Genomic DNA, 16,425 nt, shown 5'->3' on the forward strand with positions numbered 1-16,425 from the left:
CAATTTATTCCTCGCAATGAAGTCCAAGAAAATAGGAAGGAAAAATACTCCTCCCTGAAACAAAAGAACTTAGATTGGATGAAATGTCTGAAAAAAATTGGGAGGTATCTATTTTATTGCCTGATATATTTAGTTGAGTGGCAACAATTTAAGAACCGTAAAAATTCCATTTCGGAAGATTGCGTCCTGAGTAAAGCAGACCTGTAGTCAGAAATGTAGAGGTCAAGTTAGCAATACACAAAATCAAAATCAGATTTACTTTCAGCTGCCTCTTCTATTGGTTATCATGCTGGAACTCTGGCATTCCATTTCAGATGTTTTTTCCAGCTATTTCACTTGACGTTCAGCTTAAGTAAATCTTCTCTTAATAAATATGAGTTAATAAGTGGGAAAACACTGATATATTTCCAATTGTACACTCTCCTCATACAGGAGATTAAGTTCCTGGAAAACAGGCTATAAAATGAAATGATAGGCCGAATTAAATTTTTAAATACGGAAGCAGTGTTATATAGTAGGATTTCAGCCTTTTTAATCAGAGGGTAAATGCCTAATTTTTTAAACCAAAAAAATCACCACAACATAGTATATAACTTTCTATTTTCTGGGCTTAGGTGCAGTTATTAGCAAATTTTCATTTACCTGTTTAATCTGCTTTTCTTTGCTGAGTCTCATTGGGACTAGGTTTGGAAACATAGCCCTGGGGAATGTGATTTCTTATCAAGTGTCCTTCAGACAACATGTATTTCCTGCATAATAAGAAAAGACATAGATTCCAATGTCAAAGGAATCAGGAAAACTAATAATTTATCTTTTATGCCTAGCTGTGCTTCCTTCAGGGAAATGTGCAGTGATAAAAAGGGGGTAAAATGAAATCCTTTGATCAGGTTTTCAGAAAGCCACCAGCTGGCCCTAAATCACACCTCAGTTTTTTTCCAAAACCTTCTCAAAGAGGTTACTTTGAATTCTGGAAAGGCTGCTTTCGATTGCTCTGTGAAGTTGGAGATGGGCTAGGCATTACAGTAATAACATGGCAACAGCACTATCAGCAGCAGCGTTGGTTTTGGCTTCGCTTGTATAACACATACTCATTCACTTGTCCTTCTGTAGCTTGGATTTGTAACAGGAAAAGGACACAGGTCCTTTGATGGAAAAACCTGTAACAGAAATGTACCTCAGAAACAAGTTTGGAATGTTATCGTAGCTGTGGGAAACATTGATTGTCATTTTCTTCAATAATGGGCTAAAATACTGATCAGAAGCCAGAGGACAAGCTTCTTACTTCTTTCTTGTGCTGGGACTGGGAGGAAGGAGGAACAGTGAGACTTCAGAAACAGCGGTTCATGTTTGCCCATCCGGTAATTTTAGATAGGCCATTTATTTGCTAGGTAGAATTCCATTTGACCTTAAGCTGCATTAGGTTTTAGAGAAAGTCCTGACGGAAGTGTCATTATCCATGAATCTTTTAAACAAAAGTTCACTCTTTACAGCTATTTTTGTCTTTAGTTTTTATGCTACTTAACAGATTTCTTTCTTTTTTTTTTTTTTTTTTTTTGAGATAGGGACAAAACAAATAGGCCGATTAATCCCTTAGGAACTAGAAAAATGACAAAGGTTTAAGATTATTAAAAGTTGCTAAGCAGAACATTTCTGATCACTTCAAGAAAATCAGTGAGAAAAAAATAAAAAGGGTTCTGAACACCAGTGTTGCCAACTTTCACCTTCAGTAGTGTCCACTCAGAATCTCAAAATCTTCCACTTGCGGGTGGGGGAAGCTTACTTTTTCCTTTTCCTGTGAGAGTAATCAGTGGTGTCCATTGGGTGATCTGGGTGTTTAGGATTATGTTTACAAAACCAGTTCCTCGTCAGGAAAGAATGGAGACCAATGAACACTGGCCATAGGAAAATATAACATTTTAATTGCAATAATCATGAACCTGTATCCATTAAAGAGAGAAAAACAGGGTTAATATCACAGCTTTAGAGATTTTGGGTTCCCAGTTAGTGGTGTTTCTGGGTATAACCCTAACCTGACACACGCCAGAAGGGGGGCTTGAGGTCCGGAGCACAAAGTACACAGGAATGGGCTGTCAGCAAAGAAAAAGAGGAAGAGATACCATCACTACTTTTTTCCCCCAAAAGTATTTTTGGCAGTGTATACTGTATCAGTGTACTTTACTGGATTACATGCCGAATCTTGTTATCTTGTGTAACTTGTAATATGATATAAAACATTATATTAGACCAACTGATGAAAATAATTCTGCTCCTTATGGACAAGTGGACATACTTCTGTGATGAGTAACAGAAGCTCAATTTCCACAGAATGTTCCCGGGCATCAAATACTTAATGTGCTTTTACTATCACTTTATTAAGTGACACAGGAAGTTTCTCATGTATTTGTGTAATGCCTGAGATCTAGAACTGTAACAGCTTTTTAAATAATAGAAATATATTTATTACATAGATAAGTGTATTATACTTTATTGACACTTCAACACTTAATTCCACTTAGCAACAAAATTTTCCCTTTAGTGTTTATTATATTCTATGATGATAGCAGTTATACTGCGGAAAAACTTAGATAATTTAATCTGAGGACAGCCTTAGTCTTTAAAATAATATGTGTGTCTGTATACTATGGTATAACTGTTAAAAATGACTAAACCTTTCCAAAATGTATTAATTAATGAAATAATAATGATCTCTTTTGATTTAGACACAATGTATTATTGCTATTTTAAAGTTTGAAGATGTGATTTTTTTCTTCATATATTTGAATTTTACTTAAAAATTCTAAGAATTGGTATCTAACTTCATTCTAGGTAATGCTTAAAATTTATTGTCTTAAAAATTACTTATGTTTTCTAGAAATAAAACAGATCAATGTTTTTGATTGTTTATTTTGAGCTGTTTAAACCTGGAAACTCAGGAGCCAAAGTCAGTTCCAATAAGCAGCAAAATTCTTAAGGATCCATTGAGAATACACACATCCTCCCAGGAATATCTAATTCTAGCTGGTGTGATGTTTACAAAGCAGGCTTGTCAAAGAAATGACCCATGAATTCCAGTAATGGAAACTGATAAGCATCTGCTGAAAACCTTTTTACCCAAGACAGGAACCAGATGAATGGAAAGAACTAAAAATTCTTGTAAGCAGTTGTTTCAAGTAAAATGGCATGGGGTATGTCTTCAGTTTAAAGGCAATCAACAGATATGAGCAGATATATATATATGAGCATGTTAACATAATATCTGTATGTCTATCACTATAATAGATATGATATATATCTTTAATAGATATATAAACATATTCAGTTGTTAGATGTGGTCACTTATGAGCCAGAAATAAATATTTTCCATGAGATAGTGGAGGGAGGTGGTTGTGTGCACAGATCTGAAGTGTATGTGTTCAAATTCCATTTCTATCTCCTACTGACTGTCTAATCATCTCTTGTAAGATGATTATAACAGTATCTACTCAATAGGTGTGTTGTGAGAACAGTGCCAGCCCATAGAAAGCCTAAGCCAGACTTTACTATCATGTCCAGAGATTTGAAAGAGAAAATGAAATAAGGGATTCTAAATAGCATGTGGGAAAACATGGACCGTGGAGTTAGAGAGACCTCAATTCAAATCTTAGGTTGTGCCACGAGATGGGTGACCCTGAACATGACTCGGAGACTCTGTTTTCTTTCCTTCCCTTCCCTCCCTGCTTTCTTCCCTCCCTTCCTTCCTCTCTTCAATTTATTTATTTGAAAGAGAGAGAGAGCACACATAAATTGGGGGGGCAGGGGGAGGTTTTGACAGATGAAAAGAATCTTCAAGCAGACTCCCCTTGGAGCACACTGCAGGGCTGGATCTCATGATCCATGAGATTACAACCTGAGCTGAAACCAAGAGTCAGACACTTAACCCATGGAGCCACCAGGCACCCCATAGACTCTGTTTTCTTATTTTATAAAACTGAAGTACCAATCCTACAGCTGTAAGATAAGGAAGGATAGATAGAAAGCCCCTGAATGTGCTAGGCATTCAGTATTAAGCTATCTTTCCCCACAACACTAGAACTAGTTCTTAAAGACTGTAAGCATTTCTTTTTTTAAGATTATATTTGTTTAATTGAGAGAGTATGAAAGAGAAAGAGAAGGAGAGGGAGAGAGCACAAGCTGGTTGAGGGGTAGAAGGAGAGGGACTTCCCACTGAGCACGGAGTCCAATGTGGCACTCAATCCTAGGAGCCCAGGATTATGACCTGAGATGAAGATGCTTAACAAACTGAGCCACCCAGGCACCTGACTGCAAAAATTTATTTATTCCATTTGTTTTCTATGGCTAATAAAACTTATTCTCTGTTCTTCTCTTAGGGTGAAAATGGTTTACATGGAGCTCCAGGCTTACCTGGTCAAAAGGTAAAGAGTTTTGAATGTTTCATATAAGTTAAGAATTTAACATCTTAAAAAATTGAATTTGCACATAATACAGTGAAGATTCAGAAAATTAATTTGATGAAACTGAATTCCGTGGAAGGCTCTTAGAAAGCCACTAACTAGTCTTTCCAAAGAGCCTTCTCCAAGGAACCATGATAGAAGAGAATTCTATTAGAGAGCTTTAACAGCACGCTTCTCCGGAGAAGTCAACGGTGGTGAATGGTGGTGCTTTCTGGGGGCCATGCTAGTGTCCAGAGCTACTCTGAACGTATTTTCACTGTTATGAGAGTCTAAAATGAAGAGTGGAACAACAGTGTTTACTGCCTTTGACTATATTGGTTTCTTTCTTATGTATCTTCCTTTTTGTATATCCCAGCTCGACTAAACATAATAGTTACAGTGACATAAAACATTAAATATTACGAAGATGTTACAACTAATCTCTTCAAAAAAAATCTTTGTCAGAATAACAAATTTGTAATAAGTAAAAATGTTTGCATTGACTAGGCTACTTCTTTCTGTGCCGAATATCTTTCTTTTTACCAAGGTGAACTTGACTTGTCCCCTTTTATTGTCCCGGGGCTGCTTTCTTCTCCTTGGCAGGAGTCTGACCAGCCTTGCTGGAAGGACAGAGTCTGATCTATTCCAGTTTCCTGGAGGGTTTGGGGAGCCACTTCAGGTGGGGCCAGCTGTCATAATACAACCCAGATAATCCCACCACAGGGGAGAGCATTCTTGATGCAATAGTAGATGCCCACCCAGGCCAACCATATCATCCCTATGCTCTGGAAGTTTTACAAGTCTTAGCAACAAGAAGGCAGAAGTTACTATTACATCTAGGTTTTTTTTCTCTGTGGCTAAAAATTACCGTTAAAAAACATGTGCATTCATTTATAGTTATAGTTTTTGAAAAATCTCCCGTTCCTTGGCTTGATAAGAAAATAAGTCTGCGCCGGCAGTGATGAAATGGCAAGCTTCTGAGTTTCTTCACAGCAGCTCCAGACAAAACCCGTGGCTCCAGCATGTGCTGCATCTGTGAGCGGAGCTGCAAGCCAAGGGATGTGCAGATTTATCTGCTGGGAAATAGTTTTGGACTTTCCAGCAGCTGTTTGTGGTGGCTGCATCATGCTGACATTGTGGCTGATGTACTGGAGGCGTTTAGCAGCTTGATGTCGGCTTGGATTAACAGATCAAGCCACGGTCCAGATTTTAGGGAAAATGGGAGAATAGAGCTAGACCACGCATCCAGCGGCAAAGAGACCCAAATACTAACCTATTGTCTTTCCCAGTACCTTTTTTAAGGGCAGATGAAGCAGAAATAATAATTCGATCATGTGTGTCTATGTGCATGTACATATACACATACACATATATATTATTTATAATATATATCATTTATAATATATACAGAGAGACTGTATTTATAGTAAAAAGCTGGCATTCCCTTTCTAACACATGAATTTTAATTGTACCAAGTGTCACCTTGTTGCAGTATTACAGAAAAAAACGTAAATAAGAAACCCTTCATCCATTGTCTCCGTGCACTCTGGAGATGTTTGCTGAGTGCATCTTGTGCATGGAGGGGTGAGGATGACCCACCTCCAGCAGCCATTTGCTGGCTCTCTTGTCTTCAGTGCCTGACCTGTATTTGGCATTCAGTGCATATTTGTTTGAATGTATGAATCAAATATCAGTATTATAAATATCTGTGCAGAATTCAGTGGGAAAACAAACTTGTCAGACTGGAGAGGGTTTTAGCTGAAGAACAGACTTAGACCTTTTGGAATAATGATAGCGGTTAAAGCCAGCAGTGCTCCAGCCACCAATCCCCTTTCTGTGACCGAGACACAGGAGATCTGGGTGGTGAAGAGCATACACGGCTCTGGCGTCAGGAGCCAGGACTTGGGGTTCAAGCCTGAACTCATTCATCACGCAGCTCTCCCTGGAATGGTATTCCACAGAAGTCAGCTTGAGAAGGCTGCTTCTAAGGGGTCTAGTGAAATCAACAGTAACAGTAATAATTTAAAGTAATAATAATAATAAAGTAATACATAAAAATAAGAAAAAGTAAGAGTAATAATGGCTAACTTAGTTGGTGCCGGGCACTATGTTGATGCATTCAATTCTCAAAACATCTATGAGAAAGGAACCATATATGGAGAAATTCAGGTATATGGAGATTACGTTGCATTGAGAGCACTGTAATGAAGCTGTGGCTTATACCCTTTAATATTCAGGAATATTTAAATTTCATCCAACTTAATACTGGTTTAAAGTGTACATATTAGAAATGGTTTTTATTTATAATTATTGATGTTTTGTTATTGGAAAAATTATCATTATTATTGTAATAATTGTACGTGTTAAAAGTGGTGTTCCTATTATTATATATAAATCATATTCCTCTTGTACAGGGAGAGCAAGGTTTTGAAGGCCGCAAAGGAGAAGCTGGTGAAAAGGTAAATATCTCTCTTGAGGCATACATCTGTAAAAATACATTAGGTTCATGAAAATATTTTGAAGTGGAATGTCTAACTTCTCTTGTGCTTTCCATAGAAGCAATTCAGTAATTTTGTAGGAAAAAACCTTAAAATATTTGCTTCACTTAAGTTAGACTTAATGCATGGAGGATTGTCAGAAATCTTTCTGAACTTGTTTGGATGGTAGTTCTATCTAGATACTTCTCCCTAAATGCATTCCATTGATATATAAATGACTCAGACATTGCCTGAGCATTGTGTTTGTGTGCTATAGGATCACTGATGCACTAAGTGTCCAGGTCTTTAAATAAATGTTTTGTTTTCGTGTATACCTGGTGTATCAGTGGAATTTTTCCTGAGGAAATAAATAAGAACTGTAATGGGGTCAAACAGAAAAGAGATGTGCAAAGAGAAGAGTTTGAAAGAGTTAAAATAAAGAGATGGTGGGCAAGGTGTAGGAAGAACCACAGGGATTGTGCAATATCCTAGATTGAGTTATATTGAACACCTTAAACTCCAAAAGGTTATTAGACTCAGAGGCAGAGAAAACTGTGGGTGCAGATCCAGATTGGTGCTGAGGGAAGCAGCAAACCCAATATTCAAGCAATCTTCGTTTTTAAAAATTTATAGCCTTCTACTGAAAGTACAGAGAATAGAAGTGCCCTAGTCATCCAAAATTTCCATTCAGACAATCATTTGAGTCTTTCTGCATTTCGTAAGTCTAGTTTTATTTTTGAATAGAACAAAAACAGCATCATTCCTTTGTTTCATAAAACGTCATGTAATTGGACAGCCACAAGAAGGGATGGGGGAGAGATGATCTCAAATTAGACAGTCTTGCCTGTATTTAGTTTTCTGGGCCGTGATCAGTTATTTGCTTCTTCAATAAGTATTTTAGACAGAATGAGCAGCTATAATAATTATGACAAATTATACATGTTGTAAGCTACTTGCTAATTACTTTTCCTCCCAAAACTGTGAGGAAGAAAAAAAATAGTCCTATAGTAATCATATAATTGAGGAGAATTCCATTAGATGATGACTACATTTTAAAAGTGGATCTCTCTTTTTAGGGATCTTTTGAATATTTTTGCTCTAGAATGACAGTCATTGCCTTTAAATTAATGCCCTATTTATACATGTTCCTGCTTTATTAATGGGACTTTACCTGTAGGAGTACATGAGAATAAGCAAGGAAACAGATAAATTCTCTGTAAAGTCACCATTTCAGTAAAACCTTAGTGGTTATTTTGATATTTTATATACATAGTTGGTATTGCTCAGTAATAGATTCTCACAGACTATGAAGTATAGAAAAACATTCTTTTATTTGGCTTCAAAGATTTCCCTTCTAATTCTTCGCACTTATTAGCAATTGCTTTCAAATAGTCTGTTTCACCATGAGGTGAAAATATTTGTGGAGAAGGATGGAGACAACAAGAAGAAATAAAGCATCAAATAGAAAAGACAACACCTTGAATGAGAATTATAATTCAAATGGTTTATAGCCAAATGTAAAATTCACATAGTAACCCTTATAATAAGAATATAGTCTGTTTTGATGATTACTTACCTAATAGCAAATATGAGTTTTTTCAGTGTTACACACTACATATGCTGATCTATGACCACATGTATTTTCCCATAAGATAAATAATTAATGCCATCTTTTTGTTTCTAGATTAGAAACTGTGTCTGGATTGATTAAATAAGGAAAGTCTGTGGAGCACTCATTTCTAGGGGACATAAGCATGAGATTCTTGTACTGCTTACAGCCTAATTTGTTTTCTGAACAAAGACTATTTATCTATTTTTATTTTTTTTTTTATTAAAGTATCTCTGTGGCGTCCCAACTGGATGGGGGCAAGGCAAAGCAGGCAGTGAAAGAATTCACCCAAGGCAGAACAAAAGAGATAAAATTTATTGAATACACCGCAGGGGAGCAGTGGGCAGAACAGCAGAGGGGAGACCATCTGCCTCAAGGAGGTAGTGAGGCAGAATAAGGGAAGATGAGGATGTGTGGAATTTTCCCGTTTTTTAGTAATCTGAGGAACTGTGCCTGGCTGTAAGTAGCTCATTGAACAGTTAGGGTCTAGGGCTTAATGAGCTTGTTTGCATTCAGCTCAGTAGTCACTGTGGGTCCTTTTGCCTTGCTCAAGTTTCTATTACTCAAGCCTGTTGCCGAAAAGCAGCCTTGCCAGTAGAGTTGGCACACGATGTTAACATTCGTTTCAGGTGTACAACATAGTTAACAAGTCTATGCATTATCACCACAAGTGTAACTACTATCTGTCACCATACAACACCATCATAATACCACTGATACCCCATGCGGTACCTTTCATCCCCATGACTTACTCATTACATAACTGGAAGCCTGTACCTCTCACTCCCCTTCACCCATTTTGCCCATTCCCCCACCCCCTAAAAGACAATTTAATTTGAATCTCAATTCTTTGTTGAAGACTGAGTTTATAATTACAGTGAGGCGTATCTGTCCTCTTTAATTGCCTTATTGTGGCCTTTACTATGCTTTAAATTTGGCCGTTTTGAATGAGACAATTCGCTAGTTGCAAAACAAATGAATTCAGGAAGTTGTTATTGTTCAGAGATGTTGTACCTACCAAAGGCACACTGCCTCCAGTAGAACAAGAAAACACATATCAACTGTCAAAGAGAAAACACTATGTGATGGTCTTCGGGTATCTTCATAGTGATGAGTCCACTCTGTGGTATTCTATAATCCAGTATAAACCAAGTAGAGAAATGTGCAGTTTTTCTTGATGGCCAGAAAACTATCCTGCCGGCCAGTTTAAGTTAAGCCAGACTGAACAAGTAGTTCCTCAGCATGTCTAATGTGGTATCCTTAGTCCAGAGAAGAACTCATGAACCTTGAACAAGTAGAGAGAACCTCATCTGAAAGCACATTCCTGAGTTTATAGCAACTTACGACAGAAAAAACTCATGTATTACCTGAGCAAGCACAATTTAGCCAAATCAGTCCTGAAGTGAAAATTATTTGAAAGACTCGTTCTTTCTCAAATTACTTATGCTGGCAGGACTCTCCCTGAAGAGCTACTTTCAGGTTTACCATTTTTTGTTGTTGTTGTCGGCTTATCATTTAGATGGATAGGAATGATCCCATCCCACTGCCCCATTGCCAGGTGAGCATCACTCAAGGATCCTTTGACTCTAACAGCATTCCTCATGAAGCTGGAGGGATGAGGTCCATATTCTGACGAATAGAACCGCAGCTAGGGTCTGTGTTCTGGCTTCTCTGTTTCTATGGGCGTGATCTCAAACAACCCTTCTTTTGGGGATTTTCCTTAGGCCCTTCAGTATAGTTGGGGGTGTTGTAGGGGCTACGACTAGTGAACAAAATGGAGAGTCCACCCTTGAGGTGATAGTTATCCCTATAATGTCAGCCTTCGCAGCAATGATACAGCCACACTCTTAGTATGTGACCAAATGTGTGAATGCATGAACTGAGCTCTGACAATCATATTAGACAAAGCAGATTTAGCAGGGAGGGGTTCATTAAAGTGAACTTCATTTCTAAACCCTGAGCCCAGGTTTTTACTTTAGGTCTTTGTCAAAATAGGAGTAGTATTGCTTGGTTACGTTATTAAAAAGGAAACAAATAGAAAAGTAAATGTGAACATCTGCTTTATATTATAGCATTATAGCATTCAGTATCTTTAAGTAATTGCTTCATGTGGTTGGGTTGGCTTTTAACCCAATTCTTTTACATTGTCATTCAAGTCCTAACTAACTTAGTTTAAAAACTGATTTCTTAGGTGTTAAACTTGATTCTCCCCAACTTTATTGTTAAATATGATTTGATTGTGAGAAAGAAACATCCAGTGACAAGTGCTGCCCATGGCACACTTTTCCTGACATTTTCTCTACATTTTCTGGCTAAAATGTAGTTGATTTTGTTCATTCAAGAGTGACATTTAAGTTAACGTGGGTACAGAGGTAGCAAATCTTTACAAGGACTGAGACGTTTTAGCTAGTGTGGAACTTTTCCATTTGATGAATTAAAATAATCTTATCCTTGAAGATTTCTTAAGTTCAGTGAAAAGAAAAAAAGGACAATCAAATACTCTTTTCTTCATGAACCATCTGGCTCAGGGAGATGTGGGTGGTATCCAACTTTTGACATTCCATAGCCAAGAGTGTTCATGGTTAAGCAGGTTCTAACTTACTCTTATTTAAATGTATGACCATTGCCTACTTTGATCATCTTGATTACTGATCTTTTCTTCCACTCTGAGTTAAGCCCATAATAATACATGCAACTGCAAAACTAACAAATGCATATGGTTCCTTCTTTAATTCGTCTCTTAAAGCTTTAGGAAACTGGTTGCTATAAATTTTCAGTGACTTGTGATTTTTATCATCTTGTTGTTACCAGAATGTTATCTCAGTCTTGAAATGTCATATGACATAAAATAGTTATTTAAATTGGAAAATTATGTTTAAATATTTATTTATCTGGTTGTATAGCTGTTGCAAATATTTTTACCTGACAGAATCCACTGGAAAGTCATCGACTGATCCCTATTCTTCATTGGTTTGTTTAACAAGATATCATTTTAGAATTCTGTACAAAATGTTATATTCAAATTAATAAAACCATTGAAATGTCTATTATAATGTAGGATAGAGTACAAGAGTATTTTATTACTCCAAAACTGCCTGGGGTTACTTATAATTAAACCATATATCCAATCATTTGTATTTCTTCTATCAGCAATTAACATAGGGTAATTTTCAAAGGACATAACTCAAATTTTCATTGGCCAGCCTAAATTTAAAAAAAAATATATATATGTATATATATGTATATACATATATATATCAGGTAATTTTCAAAGGACATAACTCAAATTTTCATTGGCCAGCCTAAATTAAAAAAATATATATATATAAAATATAAATAAATAAAAATAAAAATAAATAAATAAAATAAAAATAAAAATAAAAAAAATATATATGTATACTAAAAATATATATATATGTATGTGTATATGTATATACATACATATATATTTTTTAAAATTAGGCTTTTTTAAAATGTATATATGTATATACATACATATATATATATATTTTTAATTTAGGCTGGCCAATGAAAATTTGAGTTATGGCCTTTGAAAATTACCCAATGTTAATTGCTGATAGAAGAAATACAAATGATTGGGTATATGTATATGTGTATATATATATATATCTGTATATCTATATATATATATATAGATATGGCGGGGAGGGGCAGAGGGAGAGGGAGAGAGAATATTAAGCAGCCTTCACACCCAGGGTGAAGCCCAATGTGGGGCTCAAACTTAAAACCCTGAAATAGATCATGACCTGAGCAGAAATCAAGAGTCAGACACTTAACCAACTGATCCAACCAGATGCCCCGAAAATAAAATATGTATTTAGACTTAGTATTGATGTTATGTATGATCTACAGTCTTTTGCCTTTGGTGGATTCTTTTGAAGATATGATAGGAGAAATAGAAAATGCTTACTAGAATACATCCTTACTTACCTATTTCATAGCTGAATCTACTCATTTTGGTTTCCAGTCAAGAGAGGGTGAAAGAGTAGAGGCACTGAATTCATTTCCTGTTATTTTGTTGATATTTGTTTTCAGTATTAGCACCTGTGACATATAATATATAGGCCTGATATGTAAATGCTAATGAGAATGGTGGACAATTTATTCAGCAGCATTTTATTGATTTATTTCTCATAGATTGATTTAAACTTCATATTTGACTCATAACAACCAAGGTTAGAAGTTGACTAATTTTTATTACTTCAACAAATAAATTATTTTGCCTACCAGTAAGTAACTAAAATACTGACTTCTAGCATTAGATATCATAAAACCTATAGTCAATCAGGCAAGCAATAGTAATCATTTGCTAAAATAAATAAGAATTATGGCTTCAAATAAGCCAAGATCTTTTATACTGGAAAATATTTTCTCTTTACATTAGTTAATTTTCTTTCAGTTGTTGTTATGGTAATTGCATATTGAATTTGAATTGAAAATTCAAAAGGGTAGCTGTGATATTTTAGCCATTTAAAATTTATTGGAGAATGAGAAAAAGCCCAAGTGAGTAAGTATATATAATATGCATAAACTGTTTTTCAGAACATTCAGGGAATAGCATCTAGTTCTTTCAGCAGTAAACACACATTCCTAGTTTCTGGAGTACCACTCCAAAGAGATCTTAGAGTTGACACTTCACTGTGGAACTGATGGTGACCCATCATAGAATAAATAGATTCACATTTCTTGTGTTCCATGTTTCAATCCATCTCTGCCATGCCAGCTGTGTGAATCTGGACATGTACCTTGCTTTCTTTACAATGGTCTCCTTTTCCATAAAATAAAGATAATTTCTGCTTCATGAGATTGTTGTAAGAGTGAAATGAGTAATTACTAATTAGAAGGTGCTCAATAAAAATGTCCTCAACAGCCAAAATATGAAAAATTAAAATATTGATATTTGGAGAAAATTAGATTTGATATAATTATTTTATCTACTTTTTATTTGCCTAATAATACTTCCAAATTTTCCTTCTAAATAATTAAACAAAGATAAGAGAGTATATTATTTAGCTCCTGGTGTGTAACAAACCACCGCAAAACTTAGTGGCTTAAAACAACATTCATTTATTTATTTCATGACTCTGTGGTTTAGTGGTTTAGACTGGGCTTAGCTCAGTGATTCTTTGGTGTTGGGTTTGCTTATATATGTCTTTTCAGCTGGCAGGTTGGCTAAGGGTGGCCTTTTAGGTTGGGCTCTGATAGACAACATATCTATTCCAAATAGTCTCTCATCCTCCAACAAAAATCCCAATCTTGTTTTCAAGGTAAAAGCAGGGGTCCGGGGAGAGAGCAAGCAGAAGCATATAAGGCTTCTTAAAGTCCCCAGTTCGGAGCTAGCAGGCCATCACCTCTGCCATGTTGTGTCATTACCCAAAGCAATTCCTGAACCCAGCCCAGACTCAAGGGCCGGGAAAATAGATGCCACGTCTTGATCACATAAGCTGCAAAGCCATATTGTAAGGGGTGTGGATACATGGAAGGGTAAAAATGGGATCGTTTTTGTTATAAATTAAACACAAATGAGATAAAAAATTTATATTTTAATATAACAGTTAAACTACTTCAGAGTAAAAAGGTTGAATAGGTTTAGCAAGTTTACTTCATTCTTCTTCTCCTGTGACCTGCAAAATAATCTTAAAGTTATTTTTACACAATGGGTCTTAGAGACTGTGTCAAAAGATAAACTCATATTTGAAATGGTAGGGATGTTTTATGCACAATAGGAAAATATTGAAAAACAAAACTCTTAATTGGAATGGGAATAGAGGAATTCAATATGTCAAATTATTAAACCAAATTAAACCAAATTATTAAACCAAATTAGTACTTTCACATAGTCTCAAGTGTTTATTAATTTTAACTAAAATAAAATTGAGACCAGAACAACTGGAAAAAGCAGGTCAGAGTTGAAGTGTATTTTTAGGATGTCACTAGTAAAGCCTTCTTGGCAATTACGTCTAGTATTTAGAACTAATGCAAGAATGTTAAATACTGTTATTATAAATATAGCACTTTCCCGTCATCACTAAAACAACTGTTGACATGTCACCTTACTTCCTGTTAATTCTCTCTCGGTTCACCTCGTAGAATTCCACTGAGTATCCGTGTTACGCAATTGTTCCATTTACTCTGGTAACGTGTACAACTTCTACAACTTTTAGGAAGGACTTATGTGTTTGATTTGACAGCTGACTCAAAAAATGAAGAGAACAGATGGAGTAGAATAATAACTATAATTTAAAAAATCACAGCAATTTATCTGTGGCCAATGCCAATTGGTATGGAAGTAACCATGCCAACTTACAATTAGCCATGGTAGCAGGCAATTGGGAAGTGTAATGGTAATCCCACAGCCAAGCTAGAGGCTTAACGTTAGTCATTGCTGATTGTGTGTCATTTTCTTGTTCTTCACAGTGCTAGTGAATAACTCTAGATTATGTGGAATATGTTTAACCCTCTGTTGCTTCATTTTTTTAGTAGTGGTTATAGAGAAAGTGAAATGTCAAAAAAAGAGGGATATGAAGAAAAGGAGAATAACCATTAAAGTGTGCAATATTTCATGCATATGGTTTTTAAAAGTATTATTCTCAATGATTGCATAATACTTCATTATATGGAGAAAAAATATTTTATTTGACTATTCTGTTGTTGGAAATTTAAACCTTTTAATTTATTTTTGTTTCATTTTTTTAAGTGTGTTTTAGCTAGTACATATAACAGAATTAGCATACTTTGGCAAGCATCTTTAAACATATCTCTTGTTCTTTCTTTACTAGCTTTCTGGAATTAGATTATTCTGGAATTAGAATTATGGGTTGATGAGTATGGAAAATTTTAAGATTTTTTTTTTAATTTATTCATTTGAGAGACAGCATGCGTGCAAGAAACCATGAATGTAGTGGGTAGGGGGGAGGTTAGAGGCAGAGGGAGAAGTAAACTGCCTGATGAGCAGGGAGCCCAACGTGGGTCTCAGTCACAGGACACTGAGATCATGACCTGAGCTCAAGATGGACACTTAACCAACTGAACCACCCAAGCACCCCTAAGATTCTCGATACATGTACATAGAGAGAAGGAGAGAGAGTGAGAGAGACATATATAAGCAAGAGAGAGCATGTGTGCAGGGGGGAGGGGAAGAGGAAGGATCTCAAGCAACCTCCCCTCTGAGTGCCGAGCCCAATGTAGGCTCAATCCCAGGACCCTGAGATCATGACCTGAGCCAAAATCATGAGTCAGATACATAACTAACTGAGCCACCCACATGCCCCTGCAAATTTGTTTTTTTAAGTTAGTTTACACATTCACAAATAGTGGTTGCATCCTCATTCTACCCTCACTAGCTTTAAGTATTACATTTTTTAAATGTTAAAAATTATCAAATATTATTTCATTTTAACTTTCTCTTTATTCATTGTATCTCTTTAACTATCACATTGAACATAACATAACATTGAACATAACATAACATAACATTGAACATAACAATCCTATGTCACATATGTTATAAATATTGCCTTTAATGTTTATTGTATATTGAGATACAGAAATTATAAGTTTCTTGGTTGATGGTTGGTCTTTCTATCCTGATTTCCTTAATTACTTCTGTGTTTTGAAATCCTAAACTTTCAAGAAATCTGTTACGTATACACTCATATTTTCTTCTAGTTTTGCCTTTACACGTTGTAACCTAAAATTTAAATGGGTAACTGTTGTTAAGATGAAGAATGAAACTCAGCTTTTCCCTCAATACCATGTCTGATAATAATTTCCTTACACAGTTGTTCATGATGTTTTCTTTATTATGTACTAGTTCATATATACTAAGATTATTTTAGAGGTATGCATTCTGTTAATTATTGTGTTACTTCCACATTATTTTAATTAT

At 35.6% G+C, this 16,425-nt stretch overlaps 1 protein-coding gene across 1 annotated transcript in view; it reads left to right on the forward strand.

Moving 5' to 3' along the window:
• COL19A1 (collagen type XIX alpha 1 chain) overlaps positions 1-16,425 on the forward strand; it is a gene marked incomplete at both ends in the record, with an annotated part of 315,931 nt that overhangs the window by 82,237 nt on the left and 217,269 nt on the right. The window contains 2 exons of the mRNA XM_080806683.1: positions 4,368-4,412; positions 6,845-6,889. Of these exons, the coding sequence (XP_080662809.1) occupies positions 4,368-4,412; positions 6,845-6,889 (90 nt within the window). The remainder of the gene's footprint in view (positions 1-4,367; positions 4,413-6,844; positions 6,890-16,425) is intronic.

The sequence above is a fragment of the Martes martes genome (genome assembly GCF_963455335.1).
Source record: "Martes martes genome assembly, chromosome: 6".
NCBI lineage: Eukaryota > Metazoa > Chordata > Mammalia > Carnivora > Mustelidae > Martes > Martes martes.